Source organism: Nothobranchius furzeri, chromosome 1 (assembly GCF_043380555.1).
Source record: "Nothobranchius furzeri strain GRZ-AD chromosome 1, NfurGRZ-RIMD1, whole genome shotgun sequence".
NCBI classification, from domain to species: domain Eukaryota; kingdom Metazoa; phylum Chordata; class Actinopteri; order Cyprinodontiformes; family Nothobranchiidae; genus Nothobranchius; species Nothobranchius furzeri.
The window spans coordinates 45,926,333-45,951,905 of record NC_091741.1 but is presented as its reverse complement, the minus strand read 5'-3'; the positions used below and the strand labels follow the sequence as shown (position 1 = coordinate 45,951,905).

The 25,573-nt window shown below is 41.9% G+C and overlaps 1 protein-coding gene and 1 long non-coding RNA gene across 2 annotated transcripts in view; one reads left to right on the top strand and one right to left on the bottom strand.

Annotated features, from left to right (window-relative positions):
• tmtc2a (transmembrane O-mannosyltransferase targeting cadherins 2a) overlaps positions 1-25,573 on the bottom strand; it is a 67,030-nt gene that overhangs the window by 5,743 nt on the left and 35,714 nt on the right. Inside the window, exons 3-11 of the mRNA XM_015959499.3 lie at positions 13,812-14,646; positions 13,565-13,679; positions 12,956-13,041; positions 10,504-10,688; positions 10,343-10,421; positions 8,401-8,522; positions 4,300-4,381; positions 1,803-1,917; positions 828-891 (exon numbers count right to left, since the gene is read on the bottom strand). Of these exons, the coding sequence (XP_015814985.1) occupies positions 828-891; positions 1,803-1,917; positions 4,300-4,381; positions 8,401-8,522; positions 10,343-10,421; positions 10,504-10,688; positions 12,956-13,041; positions 13,565-13,679; positions 13,812-14,646 (1,683 nt within the window). The remainder of the gene's footprint in view (positions 1-827; positions 892-1,802; positions 1,918-4,299; positions 4,382-8,400; positions 8,523-10,342; positions 10,422-10,503; positions 10,689-12,955; positions 13,042-13,564; positions 13,680-13,811; positions 14,647-25,573) is intronic.
• On the top strand, positions 10,648-22,977 carry LOC139066319 (uncharacterized). Its single transcript, XR_011519234.1, has 2 exons — positions 10,648-10,740; positions 20,360-22,977. It is a non-coding gene; the product is annotated as an uncharacterized lncRNA (long non-coding RNA).

Below are 25,573 nucleotides of genomic sequence, written 5' to 3'. Positions count from 1 at the left end.
CAGACTTTTCTCAGCATGGAAATATAATGGTGAATCTTTCATGAGCTAAAATCTTTTGGATTAAGCTGATATTTGGTAGAAAGTCATCCACCCAGCACAAGGGACGCATCAGAGCTCAATCAAAAATAAAGTTTTTGCATTTTTATTGGTTTTAATGAACATATTTGGCGCAAAATGTACCATAAAATATGTTGAACTAATCTGACGGATGAGAAAAGTGTGGAGACTCTGTTTAAAAGAGTGCAGCAGAATTAATGCAGCAGAGACACGAAGGTCAAACCCTTTTTTCAGCATGATGGTGCAAAAGTCACAGAGCCGACTTCTACAAAGCAGACCACCATAACAAATTGCTGCAGGGACCCCCCCCACCCACCCACCACCCGTTTTTTCTCTAAATGAATTCTCCTCCAGCGCAGCCTTTGAAGTGACTGATGCTAACAAGGCAGAAACAGGATATAATGGCTCCAAACTTCCTTATCCGTGTGTGCTGACATCAGGAGACATGATATCCCCCAAGGCTCCGTCTGTTTAACTACACTGAGATGATCGAGTGTTTACTCTGCAGCCGAGTGCGTGACTTGTATCAGAATACAACGACCACTAAACTCATTCTCTCTCTCTCTCTCTCTCTGTGTGTGTGTGTGTGTGTGTGTGTGTGTGTGTGTGTGTTTGCAGCTTCTTGTACAAGCTTTACTGGCTCAACAGTGCTAAAACACACAGTGGCAGGATGAGATTGCTGAGTGTGTAGGAAAATTAAATTTACACAGTAGCCCAGTGTGTGAGTGTGTGCGGTGCTTTAATAAGTGCAAACTGGCGCAGGTACTTACATCTGGTCTGAGACTGGCTGCCCGCTTATACTGCCTCTCTGCTGCCTCGTTTAGATTGGCCTGTCTGAGGAGGAGGAGGACACATAAGAAAGGGTGAAAAGTGAGCCTGTGACAACATTTACAACAAGAGTAATGTTGTACTAATAAAACGGATGATTGTAATCGTCTTTAAAACTGATAAGTGAAATAAATCCACATGATTCATGTCAATCATTTACAATAGCATCTTATTGTGAGCCATCTATAGGTCTTTGTACATAAGGCCATTCAAAGAATGAATCAGACCCAAACTCTCTCACACGGTCAAGCTAAACGCAAGCTAGCATGTCCATTTATGGGATGTTATTCAACGAGTACATGAACTGGATGATTTGCCAAAGCCAATAAAGTCTAAGGGTCCTCTCTGACATGTTCATTCATATTTATAAGGCTGTGGCTTGAGTAGATAGGGATTCCTGATGGAAGGTTCACTCATTGTGGGAGCTATCTGAAAGTGGTTTGAGAAAACTTCAGAAAGCTGCTAACTAGCAGGTAAAGATTCAGGAAGTGTGTTTAAAGCAAGCCTCAACTTTATTTTTTCATAATGAATGTGAAAAACCACCCATCAGTAAGAATACAAGAGAGCAATCTGCCAATAAGAGTTAATGTCAAGTTTTTAAAGGAATCCACGGCCAAGTCCTGAGACTTTTAAACCTTTTACAAATCCTCTGTGGCGGCGCGTTGAGGGGGATGCCTGCGCTAACGACTTTAGCAGATACCTAGATTAAAAAAAGAATTAAAGGTCGTCATTCCAGTCTTCCTTTCGGAGGAGTCCCTTCTGACACTTTTTAGGATTTATAAGCTGTCTGAAAATGTGTTTGCCAAACTCTGAAGAAAAAAATCTACAGTGTGTTCTTCATGAGCTGTTTGTGGTCTAAACCCATGCTGATATTTCTGTTTACACAATCGGTTGTTTTGTTGTGCAGCTGGGCCAACCTCAGCATGTGAGCAGCGTTGAAGACAACATCAAACTCGGAGGTGTCCAGCTCCGCAGCTCTCTCTGCCATCTCTGCTGCTTCGCCAAGACGAGACTGCTCCAACAGGAACTGACCTGGACACGAAGGGACGAAGAGTTTAACTCCAAGGTGGCTCTGGGTTTCAGGCTACATCTGAGCTGGAAGATCGACTCGGATTACATTTCATGTCTTCACTTTGTTCCTCTGAGACGAGCAAAAAGCTCGACATCTTTACCGTCTCATAATCGTTCGGGCCAAGCATAGATTTCAGGGATATTTTGTTGAATCTGGATTACCACTTAGAATTCCTAGATGATGAAAGACTTGATGACTCAGTTTCAGGCTGACATTTATGATTTGAGGAGAAATAAAAGACAACACGCTTTTCTAACTTTGCACTTCATATGTGAGACACATGCAAAACAAAGTTATTTCACAATGACATACGTGGTTTTGGAAAAGACCACATGGAATTCCTACAAGGATAATCACATTTCCACACAAAAAATGTGGTTTTGCAGGATTTTATGCCACTAAAACAGCATGAATGATCTATTTGGCTGGTAAAATGACCATTTATGTTTGCTGTTTAAACAACTGAGAGAAAAGCCCAGCATGGCTCTTAGTTCGACCCCTAATCCAGGGCGATGGTGGCTCAGGGGTTAGCAGGGGACTGTGGCTTAAATAAACAGTAGCTGGGAGACAACGTGAAACTATCTGGGCGATGGTGGCAGAGGAGTTAAGTGTCTGCCTTGTAACCACAAGGTTGCAGGTTTGATCCTTGCTTAGCCTGTTGTTGTGTCCTTGAGGAAGACTTTACTTTCTGATGGTGGTCAGAGGGACTGGTGGCGCTAGCGTTTGGCAGCCTTGCTTCTGTCAGTGCGCACCAGGGCGTGTAATTTGGAATTCTAGGATGTCCAAGGAAGATCCCGCCTTTCTCGTCTCTGATTGGCTAGAAAGGCTCTACTACGATTGGCTATTTCATTTAACAGCTAACTGGCTGTCGTTGCTAAGTGCTGACTGTGTCCTTCTGCCACCAGCAGAAAGCTGTTTTGGGGAGTTTAGTAAAGAAAATGTGAACTTAGCGCTAGAATAAACATTCTGTCCTGGTTTGCACAATATTTCATGTTTTATGTTTCATAAAAAAACCAGAAAAACATAAAATGTGACTTTTAAATCTTGTTGCATTTATCAAACTGTTGGACTTACTTTATATCTCTTGGCTCTGAAGCATTAGAGTACATAGGATAAAAATATGTGCCTTGCCTGGGTATGACATTTAATAAAACTGCCCTATTCAGCCAAGCTGTGTACATCAAGTCTGTTTCTTCTCTAGAATGATGAAAACTGGTGAAAAATAGGCCTAAATCATAATTAGCTTTAACTTAGCTTTTGATTAAATGACACACATTTAACCTATTAAAGCAGGATAGCCTAATAATGAAATAATAAGATAACCCCAATAGAGCCAACATATATAGTCAGTCTACAGTGTGATAAAATGCTACAATAATTATTAGAAGTTCACATTTGATGTTGTTCAGGTTATTTTATGAAAGAAACTGAACCTGGTTTGTTGCTAAACAGGAAAGGATGTTTATTATAGCGATGAGTTCACTTTTTCTTCAAAAAACTCCTCAAGATCTGGCTGCAAACATAAAAGCCTGCAGCGAGGGAAAACTGTTTCCTCTTACACGAAGAAGCCAATCGTAGTAGAGCCCTTCCAGCCATTCAGAGGAGAGAAAGGCGGGCCCTTCCTTGGACATCCTAGAATTCCAAATGATGCCCCCAGGGCAGCTGTGGCTACACTGTAGCTCATCAGCACCAGGGCGTAAATGAATGTTTGTGTTGTAAAGTGCCTCGGGGGGTTCTAGGACTCTTGAAGGCCCTATATCAAATACGGGCCGTTTACCATCTACAGAAAATGTTTCTCAAATGCCTGAAGAAATGTGTTAAAAGGACTACTTAATAAAAACCCACTTTTGGAGCGGTTGACCATGTTACACTGTTTTTGTTAGAGTGGGCGACGGTGGCAGAGGAGCTAAGTGCCCGCCCTGTACCCGGAGGGTGGGACGTTCGAGCCCCGCTCAGTCTGTCGTAGTCGTTGTATCCTTGGACAAGACACTTCACCCACCTTGCCTAGTGGTGGCGCCAGAGCTCAGCAGCCTCTCTGTCAGTGCCCCCCAGGGCAGCTGTGGCAACAAGTGGCTCATCACCATCAGCATGTGAATGTGTTTGTGTTGTAAAGCACCCTGGGGAGTTGTACCATTTACCATTTATTTCCCCACTATATAAAATACCCCCAGAGCTTTTTTTTTTGGCTTTATGCACACGTTCTGCTTTCTGAGCTGCAGCTTCTCTTTGGCTCTGCTAAGCTACTGCAAACAGCTGGATGGTTTATTTGATCATATATTGTGCCTTTTGTTACTGTGGCAGGTGTAAATGATCATGATACAGACTCTAATGTATTTTCTTACCATAGTGCATGTAGCAGTTTCCTTTAGATGGATCCAGCTGAATGGCTCTCAGATAGTATTTCTCTGCTTCGGTCTTCTGTCCCTAAAAATTCAAGTCATTCATTATCCTTTATAGTTCAAATTAGTAAACAGATGAGCTTAGGTGTGCATTTCTGTGGTAAAGAACTTATTTAGTTAAAAAAAATTAACTTGTAACACTTTTATCAGTTAAAATTTTACATTGTTTCTGTAAAATGTGCAACTTTTAAAACTGCATTAGTTTATTTAATACCTGTGAACTATTGTTCCTTATGTGAACAGTAGCAAATGAATGCTAATATTGGCCCTTTGCACGTGACGTCACGCCTCTCATGTGACCGCCCCCTTCACCATGATGGACGGCAAAAAGACAGTTTATACCTGTAGAAACTCCAGTGAAGCTAGCCAAAACAAGCCAGTTTGTAGCCTTTTATCGCTTTTATTTAGTTGATTCGACAGTAAAATGGTTTTAGCTTGCTGCGTGGTCGGCTGCACTAACAGACAAGGATGTAAACTCAACTCGTTTTGTTTTTTTATAACTTTGACGGAAACTGAGGACGGAGATGAACTGTAGCAATCAGTCAAGCTGACTAGCAGCCCTCAGATTTGCAGTGAACATGTTTTTACCGGGTAAGATTAACGTTCATTTATTTCACGAGGAAGACAGGGACAGGGATAAATGTGATGTGTTTATACTAGTTACTGATAATCCTGATGGATCGGTATTTCACCACGGAGGCTGCGCTCCGTCCACTGTAGTGCAAAGCGCGACAATGATTAACAATATTAAAGCTCCGATGTATGATTACGTGTGTTAAAATTATATTATTTATTTATATGAGCGTCGGCGTTCAGAGATCTCCTCATTCCGGTGTGAGAGCAGCAGCTGAACCCGGTAACACCACCAGCAACAGAAGCTGGTAGAGATCCGGACTTTTTAACAATCAGCTTTGGTGTAAAGTGAAACACTGTTTATAACAATGTTATAAATCCAGAGGGGTGAATTTAGGCAAAGTCAGCAACATGTTTACATCGGTGAACAGCTGCAGAGAGAACGTAAGCTAACGTTGGTAAGCTAGTTAGCATACCGCTCTCTATGAGCCCCGCTAGATGCGCTACTTCTTCTGATAACTGAACTGGGCATGAACTAGTTGAAGGAATGCTGGAGGAGTTTTGTTTTTGTTTTGATCGCAAAAACAATTTCAGGCGCTACTTTTCCCTTTGTTTAGTAATCGTGTCGCTCACTGTTTACATGCTTTTGCCGTCCACCATGGTGGACCCACGTGATTAGGTGACGTTGGTGCAAAGGGCCAATAGAAGCATTTTCAAGACAAATGTTTAGTGTGTGTGTGTGTGTGTGTGTGTGTGTGTGTGTGTGTGTGTGTGTGTGTGTGTGTGTGTGTGTGTGTGTGTGTGTGTGTGAATATCTTCATCACTTATGTTTCATGCTCCAGCACTGATTGCTTCCACATTGCTGATGGACTTGCCATTCAATAAGAAGCGAGAAGGCTGAGCGTATTCGAGTTGCCTCATTAGCTTTTTTCCGTGTCAACAGTTGCTCTACATGAATGGAGGGCCCATCGGGACCCAATAGCATATTTTACAATCTCTCTGGCTTCTTTGCATCCAATTAAACTTCTTAGCCAATTGCTCCTCCAAACTTAGTGTGTTTATGAAAGGTTGCAGGCCAGTTTTTAAAGCGGTCAGAAGGATGTTTCTTTATCTGCTCTTCATGTTAAAGGTTACAGCAGTAATATAGCTCTGTTTATTAACTAGTGCACATAGGCTCAGATTCACAAAAGAGTAGATCTTCCTTTTTCAGTCCAACGTTGTCTAATTTAAAAAGTCCACACATTAACAATCAATGTGGGCTGCATGGTGGCGCAGTTTGTCAGCACTGTTGCCTCGCAGCACAAAGGTTGCAGGTTCGAAACTCGGCTGCGGCCTTTCTGCGCGGAGTTCCGTGTTCTCCCCATGCATGCGTGGGTTTCCTCCGGGGACTCCGGTTTCCCCCACAGATCACGACATGCCCTATAGGTTATAAATTGTAAGTCGCTTTGGATAAAAGCGTCCGCTAAATAACTAAACATAAACATTAGTGCCCCAGGCTGCTCTGTGGACCAAGCAGCACTTTTCTACTCTGGTGCAGTCTGCTCACATCCTAATTAGGCTCTCTGCACTCCCGTATTCTTTTAAGTTCCTGTTGTTCCAACAATCATCTGATTCTTGAAGACTGCACTGTTTGCTGAATGCATTTAGTGGGAACTCTTTACTGTACTTCAAATGGTGAGGAGAGTTTCAAAGAAGGTCCAATTTGCTATAAAAGATCAGAGGATAGAATTTGTTGACACATACAAAATACCTTGGTACAGTTTTTACTAGAGGTGTGAATCTTCACTAGTCTCACGGTCTGATTCCATTACAGTGATCCACCCATCCCCCGCTTATCCAGGGTCATGCTGCGGGGGCAGCAGCCTAAGCAGGGAGGCCCAGACTTCCCTCTCCCCAGCCACATGGGCCAGCTCCTCCGGGGCATCCTAAAGTACCCCCTGGCCAGCCGAGAGACATAGTCCCTCCAGCGTGTCCTGGATTTTGGGTAGGAACGTAGATCAACCGGTAAATCAAGAGCTTCACTTTCCGGCTCAGCTCTCTCTTCACCGCGACAGACCGGTACAACGCCGGCATCACTGCAGACGCAGACCAATCCACCTGTCTATCTCACGCTCCGTTTCTATGTTTTATTAATATTTTGTTGAATTGGTTTGATTTATCCGATGGTGTCTCTTAAAAAGAACTGTCTGAACCAAACGGTTCAGTAAGCTGAAGAGAGAATACAACTGGATCCTGTCTGGCTTTTAAAGGGCCCACCAGTTCCACCCTTCCTACCACAAGCCTCCTAAATAACCTATGGCTTTTATGTTGTGATAATGTTCACATGACAAAGTTTCTAATGTTTTGACTCACCTTACTGCAAAGCAAGTTTGCCTTTGTGTATGAATAATGTCTCTAAACTTTTGAACTTGCTGAACTTTGGGCATTTGAGCTCTTTGTTTCGTGATTACGATGCTGAGAAGGAGCAGAAATGCAGCAAATAAAATAAAAACCCCAAAACAAGTGAAATGCATTGTTTTTGAAACTTGACTCTGGCTGTTAATGTTAGTGGGACTCAGGATAAACCCACAGATTAGCTAAACGCTGAGCGAGAATACTCTATTTGAACTCCAGCAAGACTGGAGAAGGAGATATTACACTGAGCCAAATGACTGCCTCTCACATCCGTTAGTGTTGGAGGAAAGAGGATAAGATCCCATCTAGGCTGAAGGCAATCCAGATCTCACAGCATGGCAGCACATGTTGGGGTTAACCAAAGTACTAGAATTAATTTTGACCTTTCCCTTCCTGGTCTGTGTTGTTAATTGACTGGGGTGGGACAGCCAAAAGTGAAGTGATTCAATAAGGAAGCAGAGTAATTGCATTATAAGCCTGTCCCCTGGCCTATTGTCCAGAGTCCATCCAATCTCCTGTTTGTTAAGCCCTGATGCAGTGGAGGTAGCTGTGTGTCGGGGTGCTGCAATAGTCTGGAGCCCCCTTAGCTAGAGGCAGAAGAGCACTTTATGTGTCTCTGCAAGTGTGTGTGTGTGTGTGTGTGTTCAGATCTGTCTACCAAAAGAGGAACTATGGTTTTAGATCCTGAAAGATAACAGCTGCAGCCTGTGCACCGGCCGGTTGTCTCTTAGCTTGGTACTAGAGGCTGAGGAAGGAAAAGGGTCAAACATCTCCAGGAGGGGTGCAAAGGGCGCGCAGTTCATGTCCACAGTCTAAACTTGAGTCAGCTGTGAACACACGAGTCACTGTGTGCTTTTGTTTTCACAGAACGGCAGAAATCTGAGGAATTAAGAGGATTTTTTTGAGCAGGGGAAAATCCTTAAAGGTGTGAGACGTTATTTCGGAGAAGATTAGTGACACTCCGCAGTTTGCCTTGCTTTGCTGTGTCTTAACTTATCCATTCCCTCTGACACAAAGCTAATCACCACAGTTATTCCTGTGATGGTCAGCTTTCATGTTTTGCGTGATGGTACGTACGGTGATGGACAAGAGTTTGCCGTAGGTGAGGTGGGCGGGGATGTGGTCAGGCTTGACTCTCAGGGACTCTTTGTACCAGTAGGCAGCTTCCTCCAGCCTGTCAAGCCTCATGTAGGCCTCTCCTGAACCGACACACACAAAAAGACAGGATTCATTTTTACAGATTTACATTCCTTCTAAATCCCAAAGAAATAAAACTGCATGAAATAATAATCTGTGAAGATAAATGCGACAGCTCTATTATTCTAGATGATTCTACATTTACATAATGAAACAGTTTATTTCATTGGGATATTTGCACATTTTGAAAATCATTTCCTAATTATGAAACAATTATGTGAACGGGCAAGCCGGTATTTAACAAAAGAAGAAAAGACACTTAAAAAGTTTAATTTTAATTAAAACCACAGTAAAATATTAGAGATTATTATATTTATTGTCTGTTTACTAGCATAATTATCCTCCTATACCTTATTTTATATGTGCTTAATAATTATTTTTCATCTTCATTCATCATATTCATTTTCTCTTTCCCTTTCCTCACAACTTTTTCCGATTTTATAATCATTTTTAATCATTTTTAATCTTCTTTTTTATTTTGATTTATTGAAGCTCTTCCTGATTATTGTCATGAGATGTGTTTTATAAAAGATTATTTCTCTTTCTTCAGTTTAATCATGAATACTTAAAGAGTTGCTAAAATATATAAAAGTTTAACATCATTACCACACATGATCATTATTGTAATGGTAATAATAATGTTAGCATTATTATCTTATTGCCACAAAGGATTAAAAAGGATTAGCATTTTTCTTTGGTTAATATACATTTTAAATGTATGGGGCGACGGTGGCACAGGAGTTAAGTGTTCGCCCCGCAATCAGAAGGTTGCAGGTTCGAGCCCCGCTCAGTCTGTCGCTGTCGTTGTGTCCTTGGGCAAGACACTTAACCCACGTTGCCTGCTGGTGGTGGTCGGAGGGACCGGTGGTACCTGTGCTCGGCAGCCTCGCCTCTGTCAGTGCGCCCCAGGGCAGCTTTGGCTACATCGTAGCTCATCCCCACCAGTGTGTGAATGTGTGTGTGAATGGGTGAATGACTGATTGTGTTGTAAAGCGCCTTAGGGGGTTCCAGGACTCTAGAAGGCGCTATATCAAATACAGGCCATTTACCATTTAAATATCTTGTGAATAAAAATGTAAAAACTTCACAGCTGAAGCAAATTACAAAATGGGGTTAGCAGACTTTACTGATGTAGGTCGGCCGCAACTTTTGCAAAGATCAACACATTTTTAACATGTTTTATTGGATTTGATGACAGAATAATAAGATGTCATCAGACTATCCTGTTATCCTCTGGGCTACCAGGAATAACGGGATAGCCGAATGACATCAGTTTGTAAAAAGTATTCTTTAGCCTTCGTCGCGTTAATAAAACCTCTGTTACTCCTCGTCGACACCTGACAAAACATCTTCTTATTTTCATTCTTTCCCTCTTTATTATTCCAACGCCACTCGGTCCGTCTCAGGAATTCATGCTGACATTTGCCTGCTATGTGATCAGGATGAGCCTCCAATAACGTAATTAGTGCTATAATAACAAAGAGGGGGAAGTGATGTATGACACGGATTAGCTTTAACTCTCCTCTAACTCTAAAGGGTCAAACCCAACAGGTGGCTCGAGTCCTGCCTTAAAAAAAACTGTTTTACTCAATTTAAAGCTCATAAAAACTAACAGACAGAATATGGAAATGGAAACAAAGATATCAAATCATCACTAGTCCCAGACTCCTGCAGAGTTGATGCTCATCTAATAACAGTAATTACATCTAACTGCTTTATTATATCATCAAACACTTATTAACATTGGAGAAGTTGCCACCATGATTAAACATCTGGGCTTTTCAGCTGCTGCAGTTCAAACAAAAGTCCGACATTAACTCACCCATCATGTTAAAAAGGCTGTGAGGCGCAAACTGTCTCGGCATTTTCTGCACGGCTTCTTTATAAACCAGCAGGGCGTCCTGCAGCAGGTGAAGGTTCGTTTGAGTTCAGATCATAAATGCATAAAGATGCCATCCTTATCTTTAGATTATGCACACTAACCTCCTGCTGGCCCTGTTCATGGAGCAGCTTTCCCAGGTTGTACAGGCAGCTGGTTACGGAGCTCTTATGGGCATGTGGGTCCTTTAAGTTCTCATCTGGGATCTCTGCGCAAGTGAGGAAGGTGCGTTTGGCTTCTTCCAGGTTGCCCTGATTCATCAAGATTATTCCTGTGTTCAAGTAGGCCGCTGTGAGTCCAGAAAGGAGACCCAAGTTAATAAAACCACCATCAGTCTACAGGTAAAATCAATCTAAACCCTTCTGACTGCTACACCTGTCCTGAGGTTTCTTGTTCCTTTTATTCAAGCTACTATGTTTATGAAGGAAATAAATATTTGGAAGAATAAAAACACAGAATAATACTAGAAAGGTAAGAAGTCAAAAGTAGATCAAATAATAATTTAGAACAAAGTAGGAAGTATAAATAAATCTGGTTAGAACCAAAAAGAGAAAGCTCAAGAGATTTAAAGCCACAGTGTGTAATATGTTTACCTGTCTACTCTCAATGTCTGTGTATCCCGCTCACAAAAGTGCCCTTTTTCATTAATACTTCTCACCAACATCTATTCTAAATGATCCTCTCAGCTTGAAATTTTTAAATAAATAACATATGGTCGACGCTTCACGGCCATGTGCCATATTGACATATGGCAGTTGTTAAGGGACATATACAAACTCTGCGTTTGCACTTTGACTAACTTGAAAGAAACAGCGGAGGGCAGCAGTTTGCCCTGGAAGCATGGACTCTGCCAAACTAACTAAGAAGAATGAGTACACCGCTGCTTTACTCGGTTAGTTTGAAAAACAATGATTGGAAAACAAGTCAAATTTGTCAAGAGCTCATTGTGTCCAAATCTGCAGCCGCATTTGATGAGATCCCCGTCCGCTATTAGCTGGACACCGGCCTCCAAAGGGTGTCCCTAACTCCCTAACTCACCTCAGGTTGCTCATTTGTCTTTACTTCATACTAGATCAATCAATCAAAGCGCCTTCCGCAACCCTGTCAGGAAGCCCAAGGCGCTGAACATTGTACAGTACAAGAGAGCCCCTTGAGTACTAGAGCCCCCAATCTGGTCCAAACCTATCAAATTCCTTCTTCAAGATGCCTCCTGAAGTTCTTTCTCCTCCCACAGCCTGTCATGTCTCTCCCAACACGCTCCAGTGCTTGTCCACTAGCCATTGGCTAAGCTAGCATTATTTACTTTATCTCCCCAACGTCTCCCAAGCTCACTGCAGCGTTCATCCCTTAGCTGGTTGTTAAGCAGCAGCCAGCTTGTTTACTCCACCGCTGATCCATGAGATCATGTGACACCAGACTCCCTGGCTGACGCAGCCCATCCTCTGTGTGTGAATCGGCGATAGCTGTGCCCTTCAAGCGGTCTGACCATGTTTTATTTGCTCAATCGTAGTTTTTTGCTCTGTTTGGATTAGGCTAGAGAAATTGGCAATTATCAAGCTCATGTTATTTATAAAGAGTGAACCTGATGGCTGGAGTGAATGCTGGAGGCTGTTGACATTTTCCCTTATTGATGAGTGGGCGACCGTAGCTGCACGGCGCTAAAGAGTCACTTTTTTTTTTTTACACACAGGGCACACATATTACACACTGCCCCTTTAAAGGGAATTTATGGTGACCAACCATGAGGCATTGAGAACTTTGTCCTTTAAGGTTGGTTTATGCTTGACGCGTCCGCGAGGTCTGCACGGCTCCGCGCGGAAAAGTTGCGTCATTTTGCGTCATTTTAACAACCACGCCCCTCCACCGCGCCTCCGCACGGGCCCAGAATTTCCGCAACGCGCACCTCAGAAAATGTCTAACCACGCGGACGGACGGACGCGGAAAAACATGGCGGACCGGCAAGAACTAGTACGGCAGAGGTTCGTAAATACAGACATTTGTATGATTCAGCTCTCAGAGATCACCGTGATCAACACGTTGTTAATAATTCTTGGAGAGAAATAGCTCGCACTGTCGGAAAAGACGAGAACGCTGTTAAAAATGCTGGAATGTCATGTTGTAAACAGTAATTTCTACTTCTACTATGGTGTAGTGTTGGATGCATGCTGTAGAGCTCCATGCTGCCCCGTTCAGTTTGGGAGAATATTGGCTCACCGCAGAGACGAGCCGCACAAACCATAAACGCTGCGAGTTGTGAAGCGCGTTCCATCCGCGAGCCGCATCACCGCGCGGAAAGTGAATGCGTCAAGCATAAACCAAGCTTTAGACAAGAGTCTTTGACTCGGTGAAAGACGAACCCTCATCTCAAATGCAATCGCTCAGGTGTGAGATTGAATGTTGTCATTCCTCTGTCAAGCTAGTCCTTCAAATGACCGTGCGATAAAAAGAAAATCCAGTTCGGCAATAACACTGGTAGCAATCCAAAGCTCTATCTGGATCTTAAAATGCTAACTAAAACCCCATCATACATTAGTGACAAAACAGAAGTCTACCTACATGCCAGAGTCGGCCGACTCCCAATGGCCATTTTGTAATAATGCAGCGCTTCAGTGAAACGTTCGCCCTCCTGCAGCAGCAACCCCCTGCCAAGAAGGGACACTGTTAACATTTGACATCACTGCAGTTTTAGAGTTTCACTCAAAACTACAGAGGCAAGGTAATGAATTAGCAGCGAATCAGAGTGATGAGGGGGTCATTTAGATGGTAACATCCACCACACTCAAAAGAACAATAAACCCTATTTGGCTCTTTATTATCTGCAAGATGGAGAGGAGGAGCGAGATTTAGAAAATGGGTCCATTTTTAGGCTTCGGCACCTTTAACACCTTTTTCTCAGGAACAGAAATAGTTTTGTGTCCCCCCAAAGGCTCCGCAGACATGACTAATCAAATCAGTCACAGAAAAAGCATCAAGGAGACGTGTTTCATTAGAGCTATTTTTGTTTGTAAGTTATTCCACTCCAGCGCTCGGTCTGTTCTCTCCTGTCTGCCTTTCTCGGTCCTCTGCTGCTGCCGTTCTCTTATATGATGGATGAGAGGAATCAGAAGGAGCTCGTGTCAGGACTGTGCAAACAAGGGAGGTGGAATAAGCATCTGAAACACTCACAGATTGTAAAGCATGTCAGCCATGTTCCCTCTGTAGTGCAGAGCATTCCGGTAAGCTGTCTCTGCCTCGGCCATCTTGCCCTGATTCTTCAGGACGTTCCCTAAATTTCCCCAGGCTACAACAGACACATGTTAGTAAATGGATGCAAAATAATAATAATAATAATAATAATAATAATAATAATAATAATAACCCACTTTTTAATATTTAAGGCTTGGGGCCTAATGATTACTGATGGCATTCTCACCTTTTGCAGGGTTCACATTGATTCCAGACTTGTAAAGATTTTCCTCGTTGCTCCAGTCTTTGTTCCTTTGAACAGTTCTGAGTCCGTTCAGCAGCACCAGTCCAATGCAAAAACACAACATCAAAGTCTTGCAGCCTCTGGTCCTCAGCCTGATGTACAATGTTCTTGCACCAGCTGCAACCAGTAAGCAAAACCCTACACTGGGGATGTAAAGTACCCTCTCTGCTATTACAAAACCAACATAAAAGAATAAGTTGGTGGCTGGAATGAAAGGCAATGCCAAGATGCCTAATGAAAACACTAAAAGGCTTTCTGTAGGGGGCAGGGGCATCTGCGGGGAGCAGTGGTAGGGTGAGGCTGATCCATTCAGGCCAGTTTTTGGCAAACCCAGATCTGTGTTTTGGTTTGTGTCAGGGACATGGTAACCATTCCCATTAGTAATAGACTTCCCATTTGTCATATGGGCTTTCCCAATGCTCTCCTTAGCTGTGGAAATCAGACCTCGAAGGCCAAAGAAAGCCAGAAGGATAAATCCCCCGTAAAAGGCAATGGTGTAAAGGTTCCTCCAGTCAGTCAAAGATCTGACCAAGGGTACAGCATCCATAGACCAATCAAAACTGAGCTTGTCTGGGCAAAGCAGGAGCCAGGCATTGGCAGCGGGCAAGTAAAGGAATGTCAGCATTCGGGTGAGAAGATGTGACGAATCAGCAGCCGGGTTGTCAGAGTTGGAGAAGTTCGGAGGTTTATTTCCCATCCAGTAGACACGAGCTGACAGCAAAATCACTCCCCAGGAAGCCAGCGTGCAGAGGCTCAGCAAAACACTGATGTTCCTTTTCTGGAAAGGAGAGGGGGAAAGCATCTGCATCAGTATTCAAATCAACACTGCAGCATCTTGTGTGTCTTTGAAGAATACACGTGAATCACAACTGATGAATGTGGAAAGCAGCGGCAAAGATTTTTTACATTCATCACTTTGTTGCAAAAGAAAATAAAACTGATGCTAAATCAATTAGATGCAAATTTACAGAACAGAAAAATAGTCATACTGGTGGTATTATTGATTAAATGATATCAAAGCCAGAAATAATACTTCTGGTGGGGAAATTATGACAAACTCAAGCCACACTCTTGGATGTCCATGCACTGTAATGATCAGTTAGCAGCATTATCACTCATTGTTTAATGAATGGCATAATCATTTCTAATTATGTTTGCACGTACAACGGGTGGGGGTTTGCACATAGTGAAAGATCAATATTGAGTTTCACATTTGGTTTGCCAGAAAATTCTTCACTGCCAGAGAAGTTTTCTTAAGGATAATGGGGGGAAATCCCAATGTCCCTGATCAAAAAGTAGAAAAAAATCAAAGCAATAATCTTGCAAATAATATGAGAAATCCACAATCCCCTCAGCTGTGGTCACAGTGTTGCCCGAAAGAACTCCAGTAAATGTGACTGGTAATCAGCTTAGCATGCTAGTATGTACATGCTAACTTCACATTACTTTGCATGATCACAATCAGGCCCTCAGTCACGCAGCACTTTCATTCATCATCCTCAAAACAGAATTAATTCTCAAACTTTAACATTATACTAATTAAATGAGAGTACTTATATATCACATGACTGGCATTTTAGCTACAAAAATGTTAAAAACAAACATTTTCACAGACATGATGCAGATTTGACCCAGAAGTGTTTGTTATCCTTCCCTACGTGGGTATAGTAACCATCTGCCCTCTGTACAACCCATTCAAAAATGCATGAAGGGCAGTTCAATGGTCTCTTTTACAGCGCACAAACTTAAGCAAGCGTATCCTCAAACAGGGTTAGGGTTAGGGTAACTGGGATTCGGGTAAGAGGCTTACACCTGACTGGTTCATGCTTAATTGTTTTATTTCTAACAGATCTGATATGGAAAAGTATGCTCTGTGGAGAAGTTAGTTTAGACAGGAAATGAATTGCATGCTAGTTCCAGAATACTTCATTAGTAACAGTCAATAGTCAGATGGAAAAGACCCAGTTCCTGCAGTTCAGAAACAAAAAGAATATTGACTTTAAATCTTAAAGAAGAGAAGAGTGTTCATTCCATACAAAATAACAGTGTGATTATTGATGGATGAGCCTGATTTTCTCAATCAGTGAAGGAACCCATCTGAGAAATCCAATTCAGCTTGAAACTGGAAGATAAGCTAAATCCAACAAGAGTCATTTGTGGTATTTAGTTAAATGAGCTTCATTTTGCTCCTCGCTGCCTCGTCAATCCCTAAATCGTTTCTTAATTGACTCTGAAATCAATCAGATGAAAGTCAAGATGCAAGCTGGAGTGCAGGCATGCTTTTCAGTGATTTATGGCCAGAAACGTCCAAAAGCTCAACTCAGCTATAGACAAGATTTATTTTCATGTTTTTGCAGCAACATTTTGGTTAGCATGAGAAGAAAGCTTTTAGTTGGAAAGCTTGGTTTTGACTTCATTCTAACCCCATTTAGACTCATCTGTTTAAACCATCCTTCTCTTCTCAGTCAGAAAAAATGGATGTCCCCTCCCCCCAAAAATGACAGATCATTTGCTGCTGTGGCCCCCAGACTCTGGAACTCTCTCCCCCTGAGACTGAGATCAGTGGACTCAGTGGTCTCCTTTAAAAAACAGCTGAAGACTCACTTGTTCAAGTTGGCTTCTGTATGACCTTCTTCACCACTCTCTCTTTATTCTGCTCTCCCCACCTATTCCACCTTCCTCAGGATCCACTGATTTCCCTCTTTCCTTTTCACTCTCTCTCTTTCTTAACATTTTTCAATCACACTGGTCTATTTTTTGCTCATTTTAAATATATTTTTAATCATTATCTAAATTATTTTCTATATTTTTACATTTTTGGTTTTTGTGAAGCGCCTCATGATTTTTATCTTGAGAGGCGCTATAGAAAAGATATTTTCTTCTTCAAAAATAAAAATAAATTAAAAAGCAAGTAAAAATGCATTAATCAAATTGGTTTTTAAAGTGTAGATGATTTCTGTATTTTTTAACTATAACTTTCAGCCTCACTACTGTTTTTATGTAATCTTGGTTAAGTGGATCCATGTTGTCTCAGTTAAAGCCTTTGAGCCTATAAAACTGCCCAAAATCAAACGATATTTTTGCTGTCAAATTATTGATAAGAGTTGGTTCCCTGCCATACCCACTTACAAAACGTTACATAGAAGTAGCCATACATGCCGGTAACACAATTCACGTCCAAAAGCAGAAATTGTCCGTGGCTGTGAGGAAAGGCATCTGAAGTCTTTGATAAGTACACATCCAGGGTCTCAAACGTTACAATGGTAGCAGCGAGCTGGGGAAGGAGACGAGTGGGATGTGGGACACGAACCGAACGCACATGTGGTTGTTTCTTGTTTTCGTGGTGCGTCTATAGCCGTAACATTATCAGCATTCGGTGTTCTATCTTTGTTTTTGTGAGGAAAAACATTCAGGCAGCCCATAAAAGCGTTCAGGCAGCTCACTTTGGTTTTAGGCAAAAGGTAAGCTAATAAATACACTTGAAAACAATTCTGACCATTGGCAGCATTTTGCATGCTTTTATTTTACAGCACACTGAGAGTGTTTAAATAAGACAGAAATGTGTGAAAATATCTAAGAAAAGTGGTGAGGGATTTTACAGCCTTAAAACATTTATGATGATTTTTAGAGCGTAGTCACCGCGGTAAACGAGGGATGACGGTAACAAACGAGGTCTAAAACGTGAAGTTTTTTCATCCACAAATGAGTTTAGTTCTATTTATTTTTTGCCACCAGGAAACCCAACGTGATGTGAACAGGAATGCCATGGGCTTGTTATCTTTGCAAATGAGACTCGTTTTGTTTTCTCAACTGACTACAGGGCTTAACGCCTCTCCTTCCTTTGTCTCCATCCATCACTTTCTAACTTCCTCTCCATTTTGTCTTGTCGTGTTTGAGATCTCATCTCAATTTGATTAGGGAGTTAATAGAATACGAAATTGAGGTTGTGGTGGGAGCACATCTGTCCTCTCGGCTACACACCAGAACATTTGCATTTTGTGTGGTTGCAGCACAGCAGCAACCAAATGATGTCATGTCTAGGATTCTTTTTTTTTGTTTTGTTCCATGAATATGGTAAAAACTTCATTGACTAGAAGATATTTTACATTGAAATTACAAAAAAGCTTTGGTGTTTCTCCTTCTAAAAAACAATTCAGTCTGAATGTTTGTGTTTTGTTGGTAGAATAGAAAACAGGTGAAACCAAGTCCTTCATCCCCAGCATGCTGCTCAGGGGATCAAGGGTGGGACAGACAGAAGAGATAAAGAAAAGGAAGTGAGAGCATAGTTTCCCTCCTTTTTGTTCAACCTCGTCTCAGTATCCATCTCCCCGTTGTTTTCCTATGCACCCTGAGACATCTGGCTCATAATCAAAAAGTGATTGCCCCCAAGACCAGCCCCAGCATGTAACTAGTTCCCTGCCAAGACAACCACAACCAGGACAAGTAGAGAGGGCACCGCCAAAGTGAAAAAGGAGACAGATGTGGTGACAGAGGTGGGAGGTACTGGAGGGGGTTGACACCAATGTCTGGCAGGCTATCGTGTATGCTAGCCTGTGCATCTGTGTCTGGGTAAAAGATGGAGGCTGCAGACTCGCAGAGGTGTGGACTCGAGTCACATGACTTGGAATCGAGTCAGACTTGAGTCATTATTTTTAATGACTTCTGACTTCACTTGATGAAATCTATAAAGACTTACGACTTGACTCGGACTTGAACGTCAATGAATTGCGAGTTGCATCGACTTGAATCTGTTGACTTGATGATAACTTGAGCATTTTTGAAATTTTAGCACAAAAGTGGCACGACATGGACAAAAATCATAAATCATTCTTAGTTCTGGGCTTGATCTTGTACAGCTAAATGCAGCAGCACTTTGTTTCTAATCAGTTTCAGTTGCACTTTCTGCTTGTTTGAGGAAATAAACGAAGCTTTAAGAAGCTTTATTTCTGGAATTTATTTATTATCACTGTCGTTAAATTGAAGTTGGACAGATGACTTGATTATGACTTGAAAATTCAAAGTTAAGGACTTGCACTTGACTTGGACTTCCAGATCATTGACTTTGGACTCGACTTGGACTTGGACCTGGACTTGACTGGAAAGACTTGACTTACTTGTAAAGCAGTGGCTTGGTCACACCTCTGCAGACTCGTGCTGAACAGTCAAAAATGTACCGTCATCACCAAATCAATATTGCTCAATATCAATTTCGCAAATGACTAAAATTATAATAGCTATAATCAGGATTATTTAACATAATAGCTCAAAAAGCTGGTTAACACTGTCCAGAAACTAATTGGTCAGCAGGAGGTAAAAATCCACTAAAATAAAATATAAAAGCATTACCCATTACCACAAAACTGCTTTTGTTAGACAATGCTGCTTTAAAAGCAGGGAAGAGTTTCTGTGGTGATGCAGGGATTATGTTTGCATTGATGTTAGGAAAAATAATTGTACCTCAGGACCCTGCATCAGAGAGCAATGGCCATTTTTGAAGTAAGAAGCCATTTTTACATTTTTGCCGTCAATTTGCTGCAATGCCATGGCAGCATTAGGTAGCCTTAGGTCGTTTATAAGTGGCCAGACCGTGAAGGTAATGTGGCGCAATTGTGTCCTTTTTAGAAAAGTTTAGGTGATGGCGGTATGATGGGGGTATGGGAGCGGTCCTGCTGCCACTGACTTCTATTTATTTTGGAAACAACTTGCTTTTTATTGCGACTGAATCCACGATTCTTACGTTTTTTTTAACAAGCTGCTCCTAAAGGTGTCTGAACTTGAGACTGTTCTCCACACCTTCATCTCCTCACACTTAGACTACTGCAACTCTCTTTTCACGTGTCTGAGCGAAACCTCCCTGAACCGTCTACAGGTGGTTCAGAATGCCTGTGTGTGCTCGGCTTCTGACAAAGTCCTCCAAACTCACCCACATCACCCCGCTTCTCCTCCAGCTTCACTGGTTGCCAGTTAGTTAACTTTGGGGTCTATAGGGCCTTACATGGACAAGCACCATCTTACATTGGTGATCTTCTTAGTCCCTACACCCCCAGCAGGTCCCTGAGGTCCAGTGATCAAAGCCTACTGGTTGTGCAGCACCAGGCTAAAGACCAAAGGTGACAGATCATTTGCTGCTGTGGCCCCCAGACTCTGGAACTCTCTCCCCCTGAGACTGAGATCAGTGGACTCAGTGGTCTCCTTTAAAAAACAACTGAAAACTCACCTGTTCAGGCTTTGGTGTGACCTTCATCACCACCCTCTCCTTATTCAGCTCTTTCTAACTATTCCGCCTTTCCCCAGATTCACTGAGTTCCTTCTTTCCCATTCATATTCTCTCTCCCTTTCCTTTTATTTTTAAATCAAAATATTTATTTTTTTGTCATTTTAAACATGTTTTTAATCTTTTTTTATATTTCAAGTTTTTTATGTTTGTGAAGCACCTTGTGATTTTTACCTTGAGAGGCGCTATATAAAAGATTGTTTTCTTTCTTTCACAGTTCCCGACCCATGCGGTCTCTGGTGATCTGAGCTCCAGCTTTAACGGAGAGAAGCTCCTGGAACTTTGCAGCGCTCCAGTTTGCCATCTCGGCTGGTTCTGTTTACAAAAGCAAATCTTATGGTACGTGTTTACTTTCATTTTCAATGTAGTTGCTGGGCGGAGCTCGGCGGTAACTCCCAACATGAACATGACACCTCCCACTATTGCGCCAAGGTTCAATTGGAGTACAGGAATAAAAACAAGAGTTTAGTACTTACTGATTTATTCATACCCGAATTTTCATAGCATTGTTCAATATTATCTCAATCAAACATTTTTTCAATATTGTGCAGCCTTACTTTTCCAATTTACTGAGTAATGAGCGAGTGGGTTGATGAAACAAACTTTCAGGCAGGAGTAAACTCCAATGTCTGTCAGCTTGATTCATTCATTCATTCATTAAATCTGTGTTTTGTGATAAGTTTAATTTGACATGAACACAACAAACACACTTTCTTGACAATCTTTGTGAGTAAAAAAACGTGTAGAAATAAAAACAAAAAACGTGTTATTAGGGAAATAGCGGGCGAGCGGTGTTTATGCATGATTTTGCATGCGCCGTGAGCAGTTCTGGTACATTTTGGGTCACAGCTGCTCGCAGCGGCGCTTCAACAGCGCGATACCCTCACGAGGGACGAGCAAAATGTCAAACACGCCAGAAGTCCGTGCGAGCTCACGATTGCTGATCGGTAGTTGGTCACGTGGTGTTAATCGCCTCTCGTAACCCCTGTACACTACACGACGCTCAGCGCAAAACTCGCCCCGATCTTGTGGATTCTCGCACGAGTGGAAAATCGGCTCAAAAAAGTGAAAAAGTCGCACAGTGTACACCCGGCTTAATGCCTAAAAGTTTAAATGTAATTAACACCTTCCTTTATCTGATCCAAGCACAATATGGCCTGACGAGATCAACAACTCCTTCAGTGGGTAGGGAAGAGGGTAATTCAAATGAAGTTTCAGACAATTAAACGGCTCTATAGAGCTCCAGACCCCACGTGACTCTCAGTTAGTAGACGCCATATTGGCAGGTAAAAGAATCTAAACAAACACGGATGTAAACATGAACGTGAACGGGATCGGCTTGGATTTTACTTCGTTGGAGTTTACTTCACTCTTTAAAACCGAAGAAATCGTTTCATATAGTCAGAAATTAAATAGACTAAACATCTCCGACCCTTACCGTGACCCTGGGGTACTTTTTAAAAACGCCAGAAGCTGTCGGAGCGGACTTCTTACCGGACCTGGCTGGGGAACCCCTTGGGATTCCCCCGGAGGAGCTGGCTAAACCAAGCTTTAGGCAGCTGGGGAGAGGGAAGTCTGGGACTCTCGACGCTACTGCCCGCTCCGACGCCAGAAGCTGTCGGAGCGGACTTCTTACCGGACCTGGTCGGGGAACCCCTTGGGATTTACCCGGAGGAGTTGGCTCAGGTGGCTGGGGAGAGGGAAGTCTGGGCCTCTCAACGCTACAGCCCCCGCAACCCGACTCCGGATACGCGGATGAAAATGGATGGATGGACAAATAACAGATTTACACGTAAGTAGTTTAAATAGAGTGCTGTGCTGTTTGAATGTATAAACTGAACGCCAAGAGAAATCACTAGTTTGATTTTTTTCCGTGAATAAAATAAATGTGTCAGGCAGGAGCGTCTCAGGATCTGTCTGAGATCTGTCTCGGTGAGACAGATAATAGCAATCCAAAGTGATTTTTATGTGTGATCTGAGAATTGATCAACCATTGCTTAAAAATTAAATACAGCTTAGCCGGTTAATTGCTGTGATCATAAAACAGGTAAACGGCAGCACGCAGAACTCACGAGGCAACGTTTTACGTGATGTTTACTTGTTGCTGTGAGTAATAAGACAGAAAAAGCCACGCCAAAATAAGTTTAGGAAGCCCACTAAGAATCATAATAAAAGCATTTAAAATAAATACCATACACAGTTGAGGAAACGTTGGTTTAAGTACCTGATATGAAGTGGTCGCTGCATAAGTGAAAACCTTTACTCTCGGGATCCCACAGTTTCATTTTAGTGCGGTCACTAGCGCGTTTTATTACAATGATCCAACGTTGGCGCTAGAGCTGAAACAACTAATCGATTTAATCGATTATAATCGATTATTAAAATAGTTAACAACTTTTTTAGTCATCGATTAGTTGTTTAATAATCATATTTTACCGCATAAAGTCTATTTTTTACCACAATCTGACATCGGTTACAATCTGTTAAATTTGCCGCCAGTGTGTGGCAGTAATAAGCCACTGATCTACCAGTGGGGCCGTAGAAGAAGAAATTAGCCAATAAGTGCCCTCGGTTTTCATGACGTATCACGTTACTGACGCGCATCTTGCTGTGAGAGATGGCGGATCAACAACAAATACGGAAGAAAAATAGAAGCGACAAAACAAGAGAAACCCCGGACAAAAACCTCACGAGTATGGGAGCACTTCACTAGATGCCTTGAAAAGACCGGTGACCTACAAAATATGCAAAAACCATGGCACGACGGAAGCACGACGTCCCTAAGTGAACATTTGAGATGAAAACATGGGGGCTGATGCAGCAGAGGAAAGTCCGGTAAGTAACAGAAAATAAACAAGCTAACGCAGATCACATTTGGGACTTAGTGTTAGCTGAGTTCGTTATAGTGGATGTTAAACATGTTTTTTTTTTTTTTTTTTGCCGCGTCAGTTTACGGTGTTCTACTTCTGATTGACTAGATGCAATCGTGAATCTCCTCCGTGTTGTGGCGCTTGCCAAATTTAGCACGTCTGTTTATAAGAATGTTCTCGTTAAGAGAAAAACGGCACAAACCCATAACTGTGTTCCTCATTCAAAAAAGGACAACTCCGCGGAGAAAAATATACAGACGAGCTGTGTCCAGGTGAATATAACGCGGCATAGTTGTACGCTTTCAATTTTTAAATACAGGAGAAATTCAGAAAGTCCTTTTTTTAACTATTAAAAGGCTGTTTTACTATCTAACGCTGTAAAACGCCTCACAACACATTTTTGTCAAAATAAATGATCACTGTATATTGTTAATTAATTCAAATAATGTAATATTGATTTAGTGTTGTAGTGTGTGTGCTGCTTTATTTTATATGTGTACTTAATTCAGTTTATTTGTTTCTTATGCAGAAAAAACAAGCAACGATGGACAACTACATGGGGAACAAGACACTCACCCCCCAGCAATGCATACCACTTACAAACTCTATTCTAGATTCTACATTATTTTTTATGGAATTTACCTCTTATATTTTGATGCCAAAAAATTATTCTGGACTGATATTTTGCACTGTTTAGCTCATTTTACACTGCTGACTGTGGTCATGTGCAATAAAATAGATTGCAGTCAACTGCACAATTCTCTTATGTTTTTCTTTTTCTTAACTGAAATGTATTCATCACTTGTATAGGTTAAATAGCTAAACAATAACAAACCGATTAATCGATTAATCGAAAAAATAATCGACAGATTAATCGATTATGAAAATAATCGTTAGTTGCAGCCCTAGTTGGCGCTCCGGATCTTGGGAAATCCTGTAGATGACTCATTCCTTAGGTCGTCCATGTCTGTTCTGCATCCTGGGGCACAACAGGAATCTACCATATTTCCCGTTTGATTGCGTTTTCTGACAATAACAAATAGTCCAGCTGCCGGCTTCTACCTGCCAAGATGGCGCCGTTTCGATTTGAACTGTTGCATGCCGGGAGAAGTGACGTCAACTCCCGGAGCTCTATAAAGTATCCAAGCTAGAACATTCCAGTTTGATCTGACAAAGGTGAGAACTGAAATGTTTTCAAGGTTCAACGGACTAATGTTGTGTAGTTGTTTTAGTTCAGCTAAGGTAAAACCAAGCTCCTCTTACTCTGTGTTCAACGGAGTATGAAAAAAAGAATTCTAGGCTACTCAAGTATGCATACTGTAGTTCTTTCACATAATTCTAAAACAATTACTTTTTTCTGATTTTTCAGATGAGTCAAGAGAAATCGAGGAGGAAAGAGCACACCAAACTACAACAGTCTCGTGGCTGAAGGCTTCAAAATGAAAACGATCAGAGTCAGAGGTGGACTCCCAGGATCATAACTCCCACAGCCAGCATAATATTGCAGCCGGTCAGAGTGAGACCAGACGCAAGCTTATGAATGCAGCAGCAGTGACAGTGCTGAGGTTTCCACGACTACTGTTGAGTATGCTAATGACACATCCGCTGACAAGAACAATGACATTGAACAATAGTGGCCAGAATGTTGGTCCCAAGCACAGATACCCTATTTCTCCACAACGTATAGGTGGCTAATCAGCAAAAATAAAAAGTTGTAGTACTTGTAGCCACATAAATGCACACATGGATATGCAGCAAGGACAGAGTGTCACTGGAGTGGAGTCGGTGCTTAGTTTCTTCATTTGGAAAGGACAAGGCTGCACAAAACAACTCGCTGCGAAAGAAAATTAAAGAACACAAAGACTCAAATTTTCCACAAGAAAGCAGTTGAAAGACACATTGAGGACATGCAAAAGGCTGATTATAATTTCACTTGTAATGTGTTTAGAACAGCATACAAGATTGGCAAGCATAGGCGTCCCTTCACAGATATGCCAGTTGATGTCCAACTGCAAGTTTTAAATGGGGTGAACATGGGCCGAGTTTTGCACTCAAAAAACACATGTGCAAACATACTGGATCACATTGCAGCTGAAATGAAAGAGAAAATAGTTAATGGCATTGTGATGAATCGTAGAAAACTGTGTGCTCATTGATGAATCCACTACAATAAGTGGAAAGTCTGTGTTAGTTGTGTGCCTTCGCTCAGCTATAGCAGGTAAAGAGCCAGATACTATATTTTTTGAACTGATTGAGCTGCAGGGGACCTCAGCAAAGGAAATAACTGATGCACTGTTAGAATGTCTTCAAAAAATGGCTCTGACCCTTATTTTTTACAGGACCATTTGTTGGCCTTCGCTTGTGACGGAGCATCAGTGATGCTTGGGAGGAAAGCAGGAGTAGCTGCACAGCTTTGTTGCAAATTTCCTAACTTGTTTGTCTGGCATTGCTCTAACCACAGACTGGAACCGGCAGTATGTGATGTTTTGAAGGAGGTTGGGGGAATCAATCACTTCAATTTTTTTTCAGATCAGCTGTACTCCCTCTACCATGCATCCCCA